General features: G+C 41.7%; 1 protein-coding gene across 4 annotated transcripts in view; it reads left to right on the forward strand.

The window, feature by feature from the left end:
- Positions 1-413: 413 nt before the first annotated feature.
- ARHGEF4 (Rho guanine nucleotide exchange factor 4) overlaps positions 414-19,297 on the forward strand; it is a 135,380-nt gene continuing 116,496 nt past the window's right edge. For 3 of the 4 annotated variants that reach the window (XM_062582346.1, XM_062582349.1, XM_062582348.1), the window contains exons 1-3: positions 414-4,812; positions 9,695-10,021; positions 15,674-15,803. In XM_062582346.1, coding sequence (XP_062438330.1) covers positions 781-4,812; positions 9,695-10,021; positions 15,674-15,803 — 4,489 coding nt within the window. In that variant the 5' untranslated portion in view covers positions 414-780. The remainder of the gene's footprint in view (positions 4,813-9,694; positions 10,022-15,673; positions 15,804-19,297) is intronic. The other variant, XM_062582345.1, reaches the window with a different exon arrangement.

Consider the following 19,297-nt stretch of genomic DNA (forward strand, 5'->3'; position numbering starts at 1 on the left):
CCTCCTGTCTGGATTTGAAGACGGATTCATGAGAATTTTTAAATCTACTGACAAAGAACAATTTCCTTCTGACTTACCTGAATGTGAAACGTAGCTTGGGACTGCACTTTGAAAAATGTGCCCAAAAGTCATATTTCAGCTTCTGCATAAATAAAAATAAAAATCAAAAAGCTTTAGTTAAGAAGCATTTAGAAACAAAAATGAAGAAATAGAAGTAGGAAGACATCAATAACTAAAATGGCAAGTAACTTCCAAAGTCATCAGTGTATCATAAATGCACTGTGTTTTAAGTCATTTTTCTAATAATCCCTACTATCATGCAGCATGTTCATAGTTAACTAATTCTTTTCTTTTTGTTCATAGACCCCAGAGCCGGCTGAAAACTATGTCAGTGAAGGAGAGTTGGAAGATGATCTAAGCTCTTCCATCCCAAGCGCAACAGAGCTGGAGTTACGTGGATCCAACCAAGAAACAGATGAAGATTATTTTGAGACCCTATCACATCAGAGTGATTCTTTGTCAGATGTAAAAACTGAGCCTTATGAGAGTGCATCAGACACAGAATCTGTTGCCAGTGATGTAACTGGGGAAACTTGCTTGGATTCAAACTGCATTTCTGCTGAAAAAAAAGATCTATGCTGTACTCTTCCTAAAGCAAAGGCAGAAACAACACTTTATGAGTTTAGGTACTCAAAACAACCAGAATTTAGCCAGTGGGTGGAGTTAGAAGTGTCTTCCAAAATAAAAGTAGCACCAAGGAAAAATGAATTTTGCATACAAATGGCGAAGTCAGAATGTGAAAAAGTGGGAGATGAAGAGCAAACATTAACTAGTGGTATTTCTAACACGGAGAACCAAGTGAATGAACAGGGCATTGTATCAAAGACAGACAGAAAGTTGGTAGCAGAAGGACTGCAAATGAAAGCAGAGTTTAAAAGCAGTAAAGTGCAATCCTATACCAACTCAATACCTGCTGAAGATGCTATTACAAGACAAAAGAAACAGCCTGCAGTATTAAGTATTTCTTGTTTCAAAGCAAACTCAGAAAGTTGTTTGATTTTTCCTAAGGTACAGAAACTTTCTTTCCAGTCAGATGCAGCACCAAGCTGTAGTTTGCCTAATATTCATTTTGAAACAAATGGAACTTACCATAAAAGATACACTGAGGCATCTGACTATAACTATGAACTAGATGCTATGTCCAATATAAAATACAATAAGGGGAATTCAGTTAACAGTGAGGAAATCACGGGTAAAAGGATAAAACAAGAAAGTACTGAGGCCACGCTGACAACAGATTCATTCTTTTACCAGAGCCACCTCAAATCAAAATCTCAGCCACCACTCACAAGGTCAGAGATTGCAGAAAGTAAAACATGGCATAGTGTACCTGAAAATATAAGTGCTCAAGGCAAGAGAGAGTACCTGGGGAACTGTTGTCATCTGACAGACAAATTTAGATGGTCATGTTCCAGAATACATCTTCAAGAGCTGGATTTTGAATACACTTGGAAGAACTTAGGAAGGGTAGCTGTCAGCCCTGAAAAAGCAGTAAAAGTAGATGGCAAATCTAACATAAATAGATCCCTTAATACCAGCATAGACTTAAATGAGGGTCGATTTTCTCAACCAGCAGGTTCTCACCAATATGTTTATTTTAATTTGCAGTCTAAATCAGACACATGTGACCTTAGCCCAGAAGCAGCAGGTACATGTGATGATAGCTTATCTTCAGCACAGATAGATGCTTGTGAGTGTAATCCAAAAGAAAAAGAGACTTCATCTGCCATGGCTTGTGAGCCAGTGATAATACATGTGGAAGAACTAATAAAAAAAGGTCAATATGAATCAGAGAGGTATCTGGAAACACACAGATTCCCTTGTGATATTAATGTTGAATCTGACATTGGTGACACTGAGAACCCAGCAGCCTACCTTGTAGATTTTCCTGATGTTGTAGAAAATACAGGTTGGGATTGTTCTGTGAACTATGTTTCCACTGGTAGAACACAGCAGAACACTTTGGAGGACGATAGCCTTGATTCTATTTTGTCAGGTATAGAAGTCATGGTAGGGAAAAGAGGGTTAGAGGATCCTTCTAATGTTGGCTTTGATTGGAAAGTCGTGGAAACTACATTGCAACCAGGTGGCAGTAACACTAGGGCAGAGCACAAAGATTCAATGCAACAAAGTACGAGTTGCAAAACTGGTGCCTTAAATAGTCACTCTGAGCCAGTAACAAATGAACATCTTGCTTTTCAAGGAAGGGATGAAGACAGTGTCTTTGCTCTTGAAATGACTCCCAGATCAGATTATATACACCAGGGAAGACATTTAACGAATATTCCAGAGTTAAAGCCTGCCTTGATTATAATATCTGTAGAGCAGAAAGGATTACAGTCCAAGACACTGAATGATGACCTTTCTACTGAAACAGTAACTGGAACACTGAGAGACCTAGTGAGCAAGGATTTGGTGTCTCCTCATATTGTCAGCAAAGCTCATGACAATCCAGAAAGAGTTCTGAGTGAATGCTATAGCTGTGAAGAAGAAATTCTGCCCATCCACCCCTTTCCTAGCAGTGCAGAGGTACTCCCTGCTTGGGATACAGCTGAAGAAAAATCAGAAGTTTCACAACAGCAATTAGAGAAAACAGATCTGATTTCATCTTTAGACTTCAGCTGTTGTAATTCCACAGTAACAAGTGGAAAGGTGGAATCTAGGAGAGTTACTGTACCCTTGGGCAGTGATATACTTGTTACAGAAGACCGAGCAGATAAATGTGATGAAGCACGCTTGAAATCACATAGCAGAACTGCCATTACAACTTCTGAGGTGGGGCTTCACGGAACAAGAATAGATTTTGAGTTAGAAACAGAGCAGTTGAAAAAGTCGTGGGCTGAAACAAGGGATGGCCAGGTGACTAAGGAAGAGGAATTCAAAGAATATCAAGGTAGAGATGAAGACAAATATATAACCCTTGCATTAACACTGGAGAAGGATAGTGTAAGCAATCTGTGTCAGGGAAATGGTGCTGATGATGACTTCCAAGGGCCCAGCATCACCTCCAAACAAGAAACAGGCAAGCAAGGAACCAAAGGCTGTAATGGTTCAAAGGAACAAATAAATATTTGTGAAGATTGTTCTACTAGAGAAAAAAAAGAGGCGTGTTCTATGGAAGACACAGCCAGCTCTAGCAAAGACAGTGCACTGAATCTGGATGTGTCTGATGTTTTTAACTATTCTGTGAAAAGGGAGACCCATAACGCCTGCAGGCTAGGCCTAGATAATATAAGTACCTGCAGCACTAACAGTGAGGAGATGGATGAGAGCCCCTACCACACCCTGGGAAGTAACAGCAGTCTCCATAAAGCCGTGCAAAAACTAACGAAGAATGGGAATACTGGGAAATCTCCCAGGTTTTCAGTTTTCTCAAAAATGACATCTTTCAGGAAAACAAAGCTTACCACAGCAGAAAATCAAGGAAGCAGCAGTTTCTTTGGTAGCAAGGCAAAAACAGAAGAACTGGATGCTGGGAGAGAGGATGAAGACACTGAAAGTTTACAATCTTTTAAAAGCTTTTCATCTGGGTTTGGTTACCACAGGAAGGAAAGCTATGCCTCTGAATATTCTGATGATGATGATTTATTCTATGAGAGACCTGCAGGACTATTCAACAGAATGAGCCTGAGGAAGGCTTCTGGCTCTGGTCGGATACTGATGGAAGATATAGATACAAATTCTACTTCTCCCACACTGGCCACTGTCAAATATGCAGATGGACACATTTCAGCTTCATCTGTAAACAATGACAGTGAACCTTTGGAATACCCACGAATTCGAAAATCCTTCCTTGAAAATGAAAACAAAAGAAGCAAAAAGCCTGAGGGCAAGAAGTTCAGGACAAGGCTGGCCTTGGCACACAAATCCCTTTCAAACTTATTTGAATCCAAATCTCCAGAAAAAGAAAACACTGAGCAAAGCTCAAGAGTATTGCTGAAATATGAAAGGGAGAAAGTGAAACTCCGCCAGAGCACCTGGAAAGCTTTTCTAAAAAGCAAGGAGGCAGATGGACTAAAAAGGCCTGTCTTGGCAAGCTTATCACCCACACCGGAGAGTCTTAACACAAGTAGGGACCATGTGATGAGAACATCGGTAGAGAGACAGGATACCTCCAGTGGACAAGCGTTTTTGAAAGCAGGAACAGCTGATGACTCCTTGACAGATGCCAACTCTTCTGACCCGTCTGTGGAGCCTGTTGATGGAGTCAATCATATGTTGATTCCTTCACCAACAGATATGTGGAGGAAACGAATGCAGTCCCATGACTTGGGCATGAAATACTCACAGAGTTCAGACTGTGATGAACAAAAGGAGGCCCTGGGCAACAACTTAAATGCTTCTCTAGAGGAATATTGGATGAAATCTCCATTTAGTCCCAGTGACTTGCAGTTGCCTTTTAATCAGTCAAGTCCATCATGTCCACAGCTCTCAAGTTATGAAGGTAAAGATATGCCATGTAGGCCCATGAGTCCTAAACCACAGAGCCCACGGTCCACTTCTCAGTGCAAGAGCTTTCGTTATCCTGGAAGAATATGTGCCACTTCAATGATCTCTCTTGGGAACAGTGCTGCAATTGACAGCAGTTTGGAAGCGCCTGAGAGACCAAAGACACTGAAACCCAGAGGTAGTCTTTTACTTTCTGTACACTCGTTGGACAATGAATACCAGAAGGATGACAGTGGGATAAGCAGTCAGTCCCAGATCAGCTTAAACACAGCCTCTTCCGTTAGTGACATACTCAGAGATGAGGTGAGTTAATGTCTGTGAATGATCGGTTGGTGGTTTGCAGAGTCTTTTCTCTTAATGTGGTTAAGGAATTCCAGTGAAACTCTGTTAAAAGATGACTGAACATACTGATTAGATTGGTGCATAAAGGTGCCTCTTTGTCTAAGATAGGATGCACTAGTGCTAATGCATAATATGCTTCAGACAGACTGCACAGACGGCACTGCTATTTCTTAAGGCTGAGCCTTTAGCTGGATCTCACACCTCTAAAACAAGGCAGAACTGAGCCTCATGACTTTGTAGTAAGTAAGTTTCTGAGAACGAAAAGCAAGATCGGTTCCCATCGCTAGCAGCCACTTTTTAGAAGTAAAATCCTTTTTTTTAGACAGTGAGCAGCTATCTTTCAAAATACACAAGCATTTTACAGTTACCACAGCTGTCTATTGATTGCCACTACAGTCCTGTCACACTTTTCCTGCTACAAAAAAAAAAAAAAAAAAAAAAAAAAAAAAAAAAAAGGAAAAAAAAAATCCATAGACTCTCTCTGGGTTTTCTTTTGATGTTGTAGTGTACTCTAATCTTGGTAACCAATTAGTTTACTTATGATTGACTGGATTTCACAGAGTATATATTCAGTAAAGACTTCTCAATTGATTTAGGCCATTAAAAACAGAGACTTCCTCTATCAGGTGGCTCTTTTATCCCAGAGAGGATTTCCCAAGTTGTTAGTAGGCCAAGTGCAAATCACCAGAGAGTGACTGAGATTGGCCTCAGTGAACTGAGGCTTCTCATGCTACCTTTTCAATATTGCTGATGAGTTTTGACATTAAGAAACAGGCAAGACAGTTTTGTTGAACAGATTTTCAAAAGTGGCAGTTGAGAGAGGATGTAAGATTTTCTATCTGGTGCGCTACCCCAAACAGACACTTCAGAAAGCTCATGAATCTAGAATTTCTTGATCAATTCTGCAGCTAAAGGCTGGTTGTGTTAAACTCAAATGGACCTTTGCACAGCTTTTGCTGGTTAGAAATGCTTTCCCAGGCTTAAGATACCCACCCCAAAATGGTCTTAGCCTACCCTTACTCCTTCCTTATTTGATGTTTTCTATAGAAACAAAGAAGTGTTGGTTGGAAAGGACCTCAGGAGGTCATCTAGTCCAATTTCCTTCTTCAGGCAGGACTAGTGGCAACGCTGCATAGACAAAGCCATGGCTTGTCTAATGAAGTCTTGAAAGCATCCAAGGATGGAGAGCCTACCCTCTCTCTGGACAAGCTGTTCCTGAGGAAACTTTTTTTTGTAATGCCCAACCAGAATTATCCAAACTGCAGTTTCTGACAATTGTACCTTTTTATATTGCCTTGCACTACTAAGAAGATTTTGGATCCATCATCTATGTAAATACTCTTCCAATTGTTGTAGACTGCTGTTACATTGCTTTTAGTTCCTCTTCATCAGCTTGAACAAGCCAAGCTCCCTTAACCTCTCCTCACATATTTCCAATGAAAGGCTTTTTTAAAAAAAAAAAAAAAAAAAAAAGCTAATGCTGTGTGGACTCTGAAGAAGCACGTGGGTGGCAACATCAGAAGTGAGGGTTGTAGCACTGGAATAGCTATGGGTGAAGGGAGGAAGAGAATTTGCCTTATTGCTTTTTGTCCCCTGAGTTACTTGAGTGATTCTTTTGTTTTCATGGGCATCAATTTAATGTACAAACTTTATTACTGAACACCACATTGCAATCGAGACCTGCAGTGTTACACCAACCTAGGAAAGTGCAAGACACTTGGATTAAACAAGGTACTCTTAACACATTTTCAACAGATGAAGCCTCTCAGAGGATGAATAAAATCACTGACCTGTAAATACCCAAATACCTAGGTACTCAAAAAAGTATCTAGAAAAGAATGGAGAGAAGAGGCATGTGTAAAGCCTTGAATAGACAAATTCACATCTTAGAATGCAACCATTAGGAGCAAAGAAATAATTATTTAAATTGATAGTTAAATTAAGTACTTTAAGGAAAATGATGAAAAATTTAGATGGTATGTAAGTCCCATGAAAATGGTTGAATTTTACTGATTCTTCTGGGGGCTTCAAAATATGATACCAGAAATTGGTTAAATGCAGCTAGAGCCTAGAAATTAATGTAACTGTCCCAGCTTTCAGGACACAACATCTAATCTATTAAGGCAGATAAGGCTTTTGTTTATTCCCAAGGTAGATTTATTTGACGTTGTGAAATGAAGTAGAACTGTACCTAATTCTGTAGCCAGTGGCTTTTGATGAGTAAAGCCATTTTTATCAGGTACTTCTGAAAATACAGCAGAGGCACTGAGCAAAGTATGTTTGCAGTCTTAAATCTTTCCAACATAGGTTTAACTATTATCTAAACACAAGGATGACCTTCCTTATGTATAGTGCTAACCCAAAAGGTCATAAAATTAAGCTTAATGGTGGATTAAAAGAAAAATTATTTTATGTTCCACATTGTTACAGGGGATGACTTGATGGCATGCTAAAAAAATGCATAACTGTGGAGTTCTTTGAGCTCAGATCCCTGCATGCACTCTACTGGGGAGATATGCATATGTTCCCCAAGCCCCCAGCCAGATATTCTGGAGGTCAGAAAATCCAGGAGATTTTGCTTCACAGTGCTTCACATTTGCTTCCTGATGAGTCTTTGAGACTCAGGGTTGGCCTATGTCCTACCATGAACACCAGGCATAGAAATCAATGAGCCTTCAGAGAGCCTTCACTCAACAGACTGCCTCATAAGAAAGATGGGCAGAGATGGGAAAGTGATTAGGAAAGAAGAAAAGGGATAAAGTATCTTCAAAAAAGGGCCCATTTTTATTCCAGTCTAAGAAACAAAATCTTCTGTGCCCTCATAATGGTCCAGTGGGAATCTTTCCCGAATTGCCCTTCTTCACAACAAAGATCTTCTTGAAGCAAGCCCAATATACAGTTAACAAACAGTATCTGAATTTCACCTTAAGTAAATACTTAGTTTACCAATTTCTCTTCCCAGTACCTTACACTGCACTGAGTTTGACCTTAGAGTCTTTCTTCATTCTCTAAATGATGGAAAGGGCTTGACCTTTTACTGAGATTTAACGGAATCTTTCATACACTTCAGCACTGACTGGTTTGTCTTATGTGCTGCGAGGAGGAGACACAGCAATACACCCAGGCAGTATGCACGCTTATTTGATCTGGACCCCTGCTCCACAGACCCAGGATTGTTTACAGAACAGCAGCGTCGTGCTCAGTTCACTGGGGTTAGTTGAGATTTTAGTCAGTGGCTGCACAAGACTTCAGTACGCAAGCGCTCACATCTGGCTGCCACACCGGGGAGCCTCACACAGCAACCTGCCCACAGCAGCGAGCAGCAGCAGAACGATCGCTTCCCCGCGCAGCAGCCCGATTTCTCTGTGAAGCTTTGCCCACGTATGGATGTCCCTTCTTCCCCTTCAGTTTGGAAACTGTAAATTTGGGTGCATGTGGCTCTGTGCATGAGCAGGACTGAAAAGGTCCTACCCTTTACTGCATCCCCACAGTTTGGTGAGTCACATTAGCTAATGCCCTCAAAGGGTACCGCAGGCCATACTTCTGTGCGGGGGAACACAGAGAGCATGTGCGCCCAGCTAGGACTCATCCCTGACACCTCTGATATTACCGCACCAGTAATACTTCTCAGCACGGTGAAATACAGAACAGCCCCTCTCTCATCTCCTAGTGGTTAACGTTCTCCAGCTTACAGCCAGGACAGAGATTTCGTGCTGATAGCAGCAATATGGAACAGTTCTACACAATTACCAGTTTGCCAGTGTGGCAGGGTTTTGCATTGCATGGGCCTTGTTAATATAATTAATCTAATTGTTTGTGACACAGTTTTACTTAGGCAATTGTGTTATCCAGCAGGCAAGAGCAAACTGTCCTAATATATCCTTTATTTGAAGTCTGTGTAGCTTTGCCTCCTTGCTCTTCCCTGATACGGTGGGGTTAGGCATAGAATGCCAGCAGGATACACTCTCCTTTCCACGTGGGGCATGGCATGTGAGCAGGGTTTTAGATTGGCCAGTGGCAAAAAAGAACTGATCTAGGACATGACTGCTGGTTAATTCAGAGTAAATAGGAAATGCCTGTAACAGTTTAAGGATCATTGTGTCTGGGTTCTTCAAATGAATTGTGAGACTGGAGGGACTCAGATGTCAGGACAAAAATTTTCTTGGCCCAAAAAGACATTCCTGAGATCATTCATTCCTTGATACAGTTATCTCACACCTTAAAATTTACTGACTTTAACACTGATGCTACCTGGATTAGTATTTCGATTCCTTGGGGCATGCTTGGTTTGAATTTTTTCTAGTATAAAAGATTTATTTTGCGCAGCTATACACATTAAAAGAAAATGAGAGTGAAGTGCAGAGCACTGGGTTTAATATATCAGACCTCCAGGCATCTAAGAAGCATTTTCACTTTCTATAGGTGAAGTACAGTGGGGAAAACACAGACCAACAAGACTGGGCATTATTCCCTTTTCAGAGACACACTCTATCTTTGTAAACAATGCTGCACAGACAGAGTGACCTAAATCCCAGTTGTAATGTTATTGTAATATGTCATCTAGAATGCGGGTGAAAAGGGCATGGTCCTGTGCAGAGGGAATGTATATTACACTGTCTCGAAGCATAGCAGAGCTACTACTTCAGGATGGAGTATCCCTAAGCCTCAGGAGGGTAGGACAGGCTGTCTTCAACCTTCCAGCCTTCATGGGAATGCTTTTTTTCTTCTGAACAGTTCTGAGACTAGACAACTGAGCTGTGCCATCCCCTTTTCACCCTGATTTAAAGCAAACAAAATTTCCAATCAACAAACCTTGTGTTTTCACCTATTGCTTGTAATACAGGAGTGTAAACAGCAGTGTCAAACACCACCTGAAAAGAGGCCAAGTGAGAAATGGGTTCCCCATCACAAAAGGAGGCCCCCCCAGGTTTCACCATCCCCACGCCCTCTCTCAACCTTTGATAGCAAAGCCCAGAGGCTTTCCTTCCTTGCTCCGGATGAAAAACCCAAGGAGATTCCAGAGAGGAAAAGGAAGAGACCTAAACCCCTCTATAAGTGCTTCAGCTTCGATGATGTTTGGATGGAGAGGAACCAAAAAAGGAAGCTAGAGAAGGACATACAGCCAGAGGGAGGAATTCAATTGCAGCACCTCCCAGAAGACCAGTTAAAAGTAAGAAACTACCATCCTCCTCCTCCTCTGGCACTGTCTTTCTTTCACTGTTCCGGCTGCTCTTTTCTGCTGTCGTCGTATCCCTCTTCTTGCACTGTGTCTTGTACCAGTTCTCTCTGCTTCTCTTTGGGCCTGGTAGTCTGTGGAGATTGATTCTATAACACTTAACTCGCCCATATATGTGTTACCTTGAAAGGTGGCGGTTGTTTTCGTCACTGCAAGTGAGCAGTTCCTGCCCTATGCCATGCTGATCAATAGGATGTGAGATTACATCAGATTGCTCTGAAGGCTGAAAGGGAGGACACGGAGCAAATCAAAGTTGTCTTATATCAGTATAAATTAAACTGATGAAATCTCATTCAGTGCCTGTAGCATTGCTGTATCACTTTGAAAAGTGACCTCTAAATTAAATTTTCCTTATATCTGAGGCCAGCTCTGTTCTTCTTACTGAGGAAAGACTTCTAGCAATTCCTTTATGAAGTGCTTAGGAGAACGTTGCCATTGGAATTTTAACTGTTAGTAATCTGCTCTACACCATGGGAGATTTTAAGATCAGGATTATGATTGCTTGTGACAAACTGTAGCTGCTGGGGCTCACACTGATGGCATCCACTACTATGGGATCCAGAGTTAAGGTCTGCTTCCTTCGGGGAGAGCCGTGAATCTGCATCCAGGAGCCAAATTTAGCTCTTACAAACAAAAAACCAAACTTCTGGGGGAAAAGGATACGAAGTAGTGGGAAAACTCTGTGCAACTTCTGCTAATAATGTGAAGAAGCTTTTGAGCAAGTTTGAAATCAAGTAGTAGATTTTCAATTAAGACTTTTCTTCAGGGCTTTCAATCTGTTCTCTTCATTTGTTTCCCTTTCTCTCTTCTGGGCTTCTTGCCTGTTTGTGGTTGCTCTTGCATTAAAACGACAATGTCTGAGAAAGCTGAGGCCCTGATCCTGCCAGCACTTTAGCACATGCTTGAGCTTAGGCACATAAATAGTTTTGCTGATGGCGAGGCAGAAACCATTCACCCAGCAAAGCTAAACTTGTCTGCTACCAGGCAAAGCTAAACTTGTCTGCTGGGGCTCGTGGGCAGAGTCTGCTGCCTCATAACTGTCTGCCTGCGAGCGACTCCCCTCAAAAGCCGATGAACACCCGGGACAGAAAGGCCAATTCCAGGAAAAGGGTTTCTGAAGAACTGTCTTCCTCAAGAGGAAGGGCTAAAGTCTGCACTGTTCTGTATTTCTTTGCCTCTTCAAAATGTAGCCAGCTGAGGATTGGATGAACGTTGGTCATGATTCTGTCATGTGTTGTCTGTCCTCAGTTCGGTGAGGATGCTCAGGCCCACTATTACCTGTGTGTCCAAGACAACGAATAACCCTCCTGAGGCACGAAGTGTATGCTAATGTTAACAAAAAAAAAAAAAAAAAAAAAAAGGAAGAAAGAAAGAAAAAAAGAAAGAAAAAAGTTGTGTTATTTTGCTGCCTTGTTCAGAAACGAGCTAGAGAATTGTGTCCCTAGCATACTGGCTTCTATTTATCACTGAGCTTAAGTAAAGCGTACTAAAAATATTTCTTAAAATCGCTTGACGAATGTGGATAGTGGTGGAAATCTAGCCTATGCTCCAGGGTATGTTGGCCAGCCCTGAGACCATTAGTGCTTCTAGGAGGAGCAACCAGTTACCTCAGTAGCTTAAATGCTATCTGTTTTGTTGATAGACTGCACTTTTTGATGCCACCAGAAAGCAGCTTCTCCTTAAAACATTCCCAACCTTATTTTAAGATACTGACTTACCTTTAAACTGTGATCAGCTGTGTAATGGGTAGCAGCTGCCCAGCTCCCGTGAGGTGCTCTCACTTAACATCACGCACCTGTGGGGGCCTGGGTTTGAGTTACCTTTCTGGTGCATTAGCTTCTGTGTAGGTGAGGTGAGTGGGAGGTATTTGGCAGTGTGCAGGTAGATTTGCCTTTTACTACTTCTGGTTGCCTGTTTTTTTGAGCTGAGTACATTAAGTAAGTTTTTATCTTTGTGTGCAGGCCAAGAGAGTATAATGCTAAGTTTTACTGAGAGAATGGTTGGGGTTCAAGGCCTATTTCCTATATGTCCATGTAACTGCGTTCCTTAGTCTTTATTGTTCAGTTATAATAGTCATCATGTTGTTTCCCTTTCCCATTGTGGTTTATTCCATCTTTGTAACGCTCTATTACTGTAATAGTGCTGGCTTAGGCTATATTTGAAATTAATACAATGGTTTTCTTCATTCGTACCCCAGATGTGGTGGGAGTGCTGTCACAAGCTGCAGTGTTGGGGGCAATTTTAGAAGGACGCCCAAGTCCCTTTTTATAAAGAGAAGTAAGTTATCACAAAAGCAGCTTTGTAAGGCATTTATTGTCTGTTGTGGTTTAGTGACTGAAACTAGGCAACTGTAGGGGGCTTTGGCAATCTAAAATGGCAAGTCTGATGTTTTCTGACACATGGCTGCCTTGGGATGTGTGGCTTCAGTTATGATAAGTCATATTGTGTTAAGTCAAGATCAGGTCAGCATACAAGGTGATGTAATACTGTAATATTGTGGAAGCAGCTAAATAGGGCAGACTAGGGAGAGATAGAAAACAAATCCCTGGCCTTCAGTGCTCATTTCAGCTGTTATTCTATCATTTAGATTAATGTATGCAAATGAGTATCATTTTTTTAATCAGACTATCAGTAATATCAGTATATCAGACCACTTTGAAGCCTGGCAGTTGGGATTCAGAGGAAGATGGACATAAACAGTCAAGAAACTACTTTTAAACTAAAGAATAGCCACTGAAATGTCAGTCTTAAACAACACTAAATATTGACTTTTGTTTTGCTCAAGTCCAGTAAGCTGCTGATTTGCTTTAAATGGGAGCAGTCTGTGTAAATCCCTAGAGTCAAACTCAAAGCTTGACCCAACTGTCCCTTATAATGAAATGCTACCAGTAACAAGCTGAGCATCTTCTGATCTTGTACCTTAGAGTGTTAACGTTTAACTGGTCATGACAAGCCTTTGAACGTTGCATCCCCTGAAGTGGAATAAGAGAAACTCACGTGACCGTGAGTGAATCAGTTTTTGCTTGGCCATAGGTTCTGCCCTTAACATCGTGGAGGGTCTCACAATGTGGTGCTGGGGTGCTTTTAGGGGTTTTTTTGTTGTTGGTTGGCTTTTATGCAGTCTAAATTCCCCAGCTAGAGCAGAGTGCCCCAGACCTCTGATACATATAATGCTATAATGGTTGTAGGCTCTGTTTTGGGAATTAGTTTTGGAAGAATTATTTTAGTGTTATCTTCTAGCTGCCTGTCTGCTTCTATCCCGCTTTCCTGTTTCAACAAAAAGTTAAAACCCGACTGTTAAGCTTGATACCTGTGCGCTGCACGGTGATAGAGGCACAGACATGGTGTCTGTGTGCATTTGTCAGAGCACAGTTTCTGCACTGCCAAATCAGAGGGATTTCTAAAAGGCACGTCAGGGGAATATATCCAGAGGGGGCTGGTACAGAAAAAGCTCTATCTTCTGTTATGAATGAGAAATAAAAAGCAGTGAAAAATAGATCTTTAACTTATTGTCCTGGATACTTCTTGTGGACACCTGATTCTACCTCATCGAAAATAAGAGAAAAATAAGTTTTGCAGTGTGGTAGGATGGTTATGAGCCCCATCATCAAAGGCATTTCAAGAGAGTAATGAGAGCACTTTGGAGGGGGGATTGCATAAGATAAATTTCCCTCTGTTGTGCACCTAACAACCCATAGACACACAACAGAGGTAAATGCCTCTCCCAAGGACTGAACTCTTCAGTGGGGAGTACTCTGTGTATATGAGCATAGAAATAATCCTCTTGAAGTCATGGAAGAAAATGCAAAAGAGAGGGTCTTTATTGCACTCTCCTCCCTCCTTTCCTCTCCCTTCCCTTGTTGGGAGGGAGAAACCCTGCCCACATACTATTAAGATCTCTGAAAGTGCTTCCTTTCCCTTCTTGGGATTGTACAGTTCTGGCTCCCCTAGTATAAAAGTCAAATAATGACTGTACTTGAAACCTCCTCTTTTGTTGTTCTGGGCAGTAATAAAAATGGAGCTTGCAGTTTTTATTGTAATGGCCCTGAGGCAACATCCTGCTTCCTAGTCTTAAATGTAATAATAATGCCTTCTATCACCTCTCATGCAAGTAACACCATCTGTAAAGTCTAGGTTTTCACAACTGTAGTTCAGTATGTTGCCTGGTGTGCTTGATCTTGTCTCTGGAAGAGCATATTCTGCCACCTGGGCTCTGTTGGGATTTTCTAAATAAACAGGCACTGCTCAGGTTAACTTGAACAGGATTCCTGCTGTCACTCTGGAAATGGTGATCTGTGCCAAAATACTGGTGGTGTTCTCCTTGTTTCAGGAAAGTCAATCCAGGAAGAATATAGCAAATTAGGCACAGAGCAACAGCATCCTCAGCTGCTTGGACAGTGTGTGGCTGTTCAATGCGCTTAGTTTGCTGTTTCCTTTTGGAAGGAAGTTTTGGCTGATAACCGTCTTCTAAAAAGAAGGCTTTAACAGGAGGGCTGGATACTTAGAGTAGTAGTGTGAGGCAGACTTTAGGACACAGTATGGGCTGCTAAGGAGAGGGAAGAATCCCAGATAAACAACTGGACCTCATTATCCCAAACTCTTGCTTCAGTGAAACATGGAGACATAATGCAGTATCACAGTAGTAAGAGGAGGGGGCAGTAGTGATAGAGGTGAAGAGTGTCTATGCCTATGGGACCAGTGCTTACTGACCTGCTGCCTTGCAGTTCGTCTCCCAGTCACAGATGTTTTATGTGGATGCCAGACATAGGAGGGATGGAGTTGGGGGAGAGGGTGAGAAGGGGAAAAAAAAAAAAGGAATAAAAGCAAATCTGCATTACGTGTCAAGCATTCAAGTTTCAGTGTCTTTGATTACAAGCTGTCTTGCTTATTGTCTGATAAGGTCGTGCTCTGTGTATATGCATGTACCCATGCTTTTCCCCCTTTAGCCAGCACAGACTGTTAATTCAATGAGATCTGGCAATGGTATAAAGGTTTCAATGTTTCATAGAGTTCTCTAAGTTTCATGAAACCGATTAGCCAGGTAAAGAGGAGAGACGTCCTGTATGTGTCATTAACTGAGGGAAAGAATGTGGTATTGGCTGAATATTATATAGCTGGAGACTTATCAATAAATCTCTGAAGGGAAAAGCTTTATTTCTTAAATACCAGAAGAGCAACCAAGAGACATAAGTTGTAGGAAACAAATTTTAATTAGTTCTGTAGCTGACAAGATGAGTTGCGGTAGTGGTTTGCTCCCCCTTCCCCCCCTCCCCCCCGCACTGTATGCCTCATAAGGAGAGTAACTTTCTGTGAAAGTAGGTATGCGTTTAGAGTGAGGTAGTACCTGAATCAGTGCTCTGTTATCCTACAGTTCTTATCCCCTTGCAGCTTTCCTTGCCTTCTCGCTATGCTTTCTAAGCTCTCTAGCCATAATCATCCATGTGTGCAGATGTTTACTAATGTACTAGTTGCTTGCATCAGCAAGCATCAGAGTTAGAAACAGGTGTTCCAAAATGGATGCTATATTTTGTACTATGGAGTATCTAAGCTCAATGTCTTGTCCTTGTTTTCCGTCTCTTGTTGCAGGCTGGAACGAGTCCATCCGTTACTTCTGCTGTTGCCTTTGACATTCTGCCACTTAAGCTGCATCCATTTTCCCAGAGCACTCCAACAGGCTTAGACTGCGTCGGCTGGAAACAGCGCATTTCTCTTCCTGGTTTGTACGCTGCTCTTACTTTGAAATGTGTTATGAGAGAATTAACCTCTGGTTCATTGAATATGGAAGCTGCACAATAAGCACTCTAACCTATTTTTGTTACATGGTGTGTCCAGATATGAAAGATGTCTGAGTAGCTTTGAAGTTAATTCTGCCATGTGATGTTCAGGTTCTAGTTGTTCTGTCCCCGAATGAAGGTCCAGGATGCTGCTCAGAGGCAGTGGTCAGGTGCATCACTGTTCCTAAGCAAGTTGTGATGCTCAAAGGGACTTCTGCCTGGGGTGGTGGTGGAGGGAGCTGGTTTGGATTCACAAAGTGTGCTGTGTTCTCCCCATGAACATTTCAGCCCCACCTCCACATAGCTGCAAAGCTCTCCTGTATCAGAGATCCCTGTGACACTGACTTGAAAAAGATGACCTTTGCCAAGCGTCTAACTGAATTTAATCCTTTCTGTGTGTTTTCTGAGCAAAGGAAGCCTCACAATTTGTTTGGGTTACCTTTTTGATAGCACATCAAAGTGATGTGGGGGCAGACTGCATTTTTCAGTAAATCAGTCTTAAAACAATTAAAAGCCTCACAACTAAACTTATAGCATGTAACCTTGTTATAGTGTTAATCAATAGTTTAGGTCTAAAGCATGGATGCAACTTGTTAACTACTGCAATTGATAGGGAAAGTTCACTAATGCCAATGATAGTATGCTTGATGTAGAAACATGTTGTCTCATGAGAACTCCAGCTTGCCCGAGATAATGTTGTATACATCATGCTCTTGAATTTGGTTTCTGCAGCCAAAACAGACTCCCTGCTTTGTATTTCCTAGAGGAGGGTACAGTAGGTGTGGTAAGGTTCCTCTAAGTTGCTAGTTAGGCACTAATGCAGCTAAATGAGTCTCTAGGGATAGAAGTTCCCTGTACTTTAAATAAATCATCTTAATGGAAAGATATCCTGTATTTTATGTGATATTTTCATGAGGAATATGCATGAAGTTTGTTGTCTGTTTCATTTCCAATGACTGACACATCTTCAAAATTAAAATGCAATTCCCACAGATTATTAAACAGTGAGACTTATTTTTGCCAAGTTCTTAAATTTTCCATCTGACAGTTCCTGCCCAAACACTGCAGATATCTCTATTATAGTACATCAGGATGGATAAGGGAAGCAGACTTCAGAGGAGTTGTTTAGTGGCTAGAAATTTAGCCAGCAAAAGCCAACCACAGTTGGGTGCCAAGCTGCCATTTCTGCTTCTGAAACTCTCCCTGTACCATTGATTAAATGCTGCTGGAATCGCTTAATTAAGAGAACATAACCTTGTGCTAATTATATAAGATTCTAATGGTGGTCATGTTTGTCGAGCAAAATCAGTATGCTTTCTGGCACTTCATACAATTCATGCATGGAGTCTTGAGGTTTCATCTGAAAATAAGATGCAGCTTACTATGGTATCAGGAACTCTGCCTCTGCTCTGTCAGCACTGAGAGCTTAATTACTTATCTGTCCCAAGATTCTGGTATTGAGGCAACACCAGACATAGGACTAGCTGAATTAAAAAGGCTGCAGCTTTAACCCTTGGAAATCCCAAATGGAAGCCCATCATTGTCAAGTTGTCTGTGCGTCTCTGACATCAGCTGAAATCCCTAAGCACCATTGTCATAGGAGTAAATTCTGAGTCACAGCTGATACAAATGTCTTGATAGTTCCCAACTGGGGGCATGTAACTGAGAAGTGTCTGTGTATGAATTCTGGGGGAGATAGAGGGGGTGAATGCAGATTGACCAGTTGGTCATGCCTTGGGTGTTCTGAAGCCTCTAAAATTGGGATGTTGAACCTGAATCTTCTATGAGATTCACATAATATTCCTGAAGTGAATACAGGAAGCGAGTGCTTCAAACCCTGACCTAAGTATAGACCTCAGAAATTTCTGTGGATAAGCAACAAAACAAGCAAAATGCTGCAGCAAAACCCTTTTCCTACCACCAAAAAAACCAACCAACCAAACAAAAACATGCTAATGGGGAAGAAAACTGATGAACAGAGGAAGAGCTGTAAGACTTCTACTACTGCCATCTCTGATTAGCTACTGCTGCTGGGCTTCATGTGAAGCACCCTTGGGTGTTAAGGCTGTGGGTTCCTCCTGTGGTGTGATATAGCTGGGAAGAAAAATACAGGTTGTAGAGGCAATGGTATAAGCTGTTGGGTCAGTTTTAGGAGTGAGAATGTCCTTGAGGCAGCAGTAGTGCAACAGCATGCCCTCTCTGAGTGTTGCACAGCTTTGTTTTGGAATCTGTTGCTTTTGACAGACTTGTATGTTATTTAAGATAAATGTAAAATAAAATGGTGAATCCATGCAATCCAATTTTAAGATTCTTAATGATTAAGCTGCAATTACTTGTATAATGTTTCTAGCATTTATTATAGTCATCAAGGACACTCAGTGTGAAAGTACTGAGCAACACACAGTAGTGCTGTATATTGCCATACTGAAAATGTAGGTAAAATTCTCATGCCCCAAATCTGCTTATGGTTCATGTGGTACAAGGAATGCTTCAGAGGCTGTGGGTGATGGTGTTGTTTCAGAGCCCCTTTCAGTTCTCCAGGTATAAGAGATGATTGCCATGATCGCAGGACAAGAGCTTAGCTGGGCACAAACTTACTGTTTCAGAAGGTGAGAGGCCATCCATTCGCAACATGCCACCAGTGCTAGAAGGGCTTGATTTTTAATGTTGTAGCTGCTGCGCTCATTAACGTAAGGCTTTCTCTAACCAGTCCTGGCTCTGCAGCAGTGAGGCACTGTTCTCTCTGCCATTATGTCATGCTTGGGGAGATGGGACAAGCTCAAACCTGTCATCTTGGATATTTCACCAAGAAGGGTCAGGTGCTTTTTGTCTCTGGAAGAGTTCTGTAGACTGCCTTCCTGTCCTCTCTTCAGCCCAGAGGCCTCTCGAGAAACTGTAAAGAACCAGTAGATGGCTCTAACATCTGTGAAATAAAGAGCAGTTGAGGTGGTACTGTCTTCTCCTTATTCAGGGAAGCTTGAATGCGTCTTGAGCCTCCTCCAGAGGAGAGAGGTTAAGCCCTGCAGAGGTTAGCAAAGAAGTTAAAATAGTGTTTTATCAGAAATATTTGGGAAGGTGTTCCAGGCTGCGCTGCACTTTTTGGCAGGTAGTATTGAGGAATACAGTGTCCTTCCCCTGTAGTTGCTTGGTCATGCCCATATCTTTATTTGCACCTTGCAGTAAGTACTTTTCCCTTTCTGCCTGACTTAACAATGTTTGATTATACTGAACTAATGTGAAAGATCAGTCTAGGAAATAAGCCACTTCCTGAAATAGATACAGAAATTCTTTTCTATTTCTTGTCAGTCTCTGAAGGTCTTGAGAGCCCATTTGACCCAGGACTCACTGGAAAAGGGATGACAAAGGAATGCTCAACTCTTACTGGAAGAGAGCAAGGGAAGGTTAGCAAGGCTTTAGGTTAAAGGGGTGTGGGTGA

Source organism: Rhea pennata, chromosome 9 (genome assembly GCF_028389875.1).
Source record: "Rhea pennata isolate bPtePen1 chromosome 9, bPtePen1.pri, whole genome shotgun sequence".
Taxonomy (NCBI): Eukaryota; Metazoa; Chordata; class Aves; order Rheiformes; family Rheidae; genus Rhea; species Rhea pennata.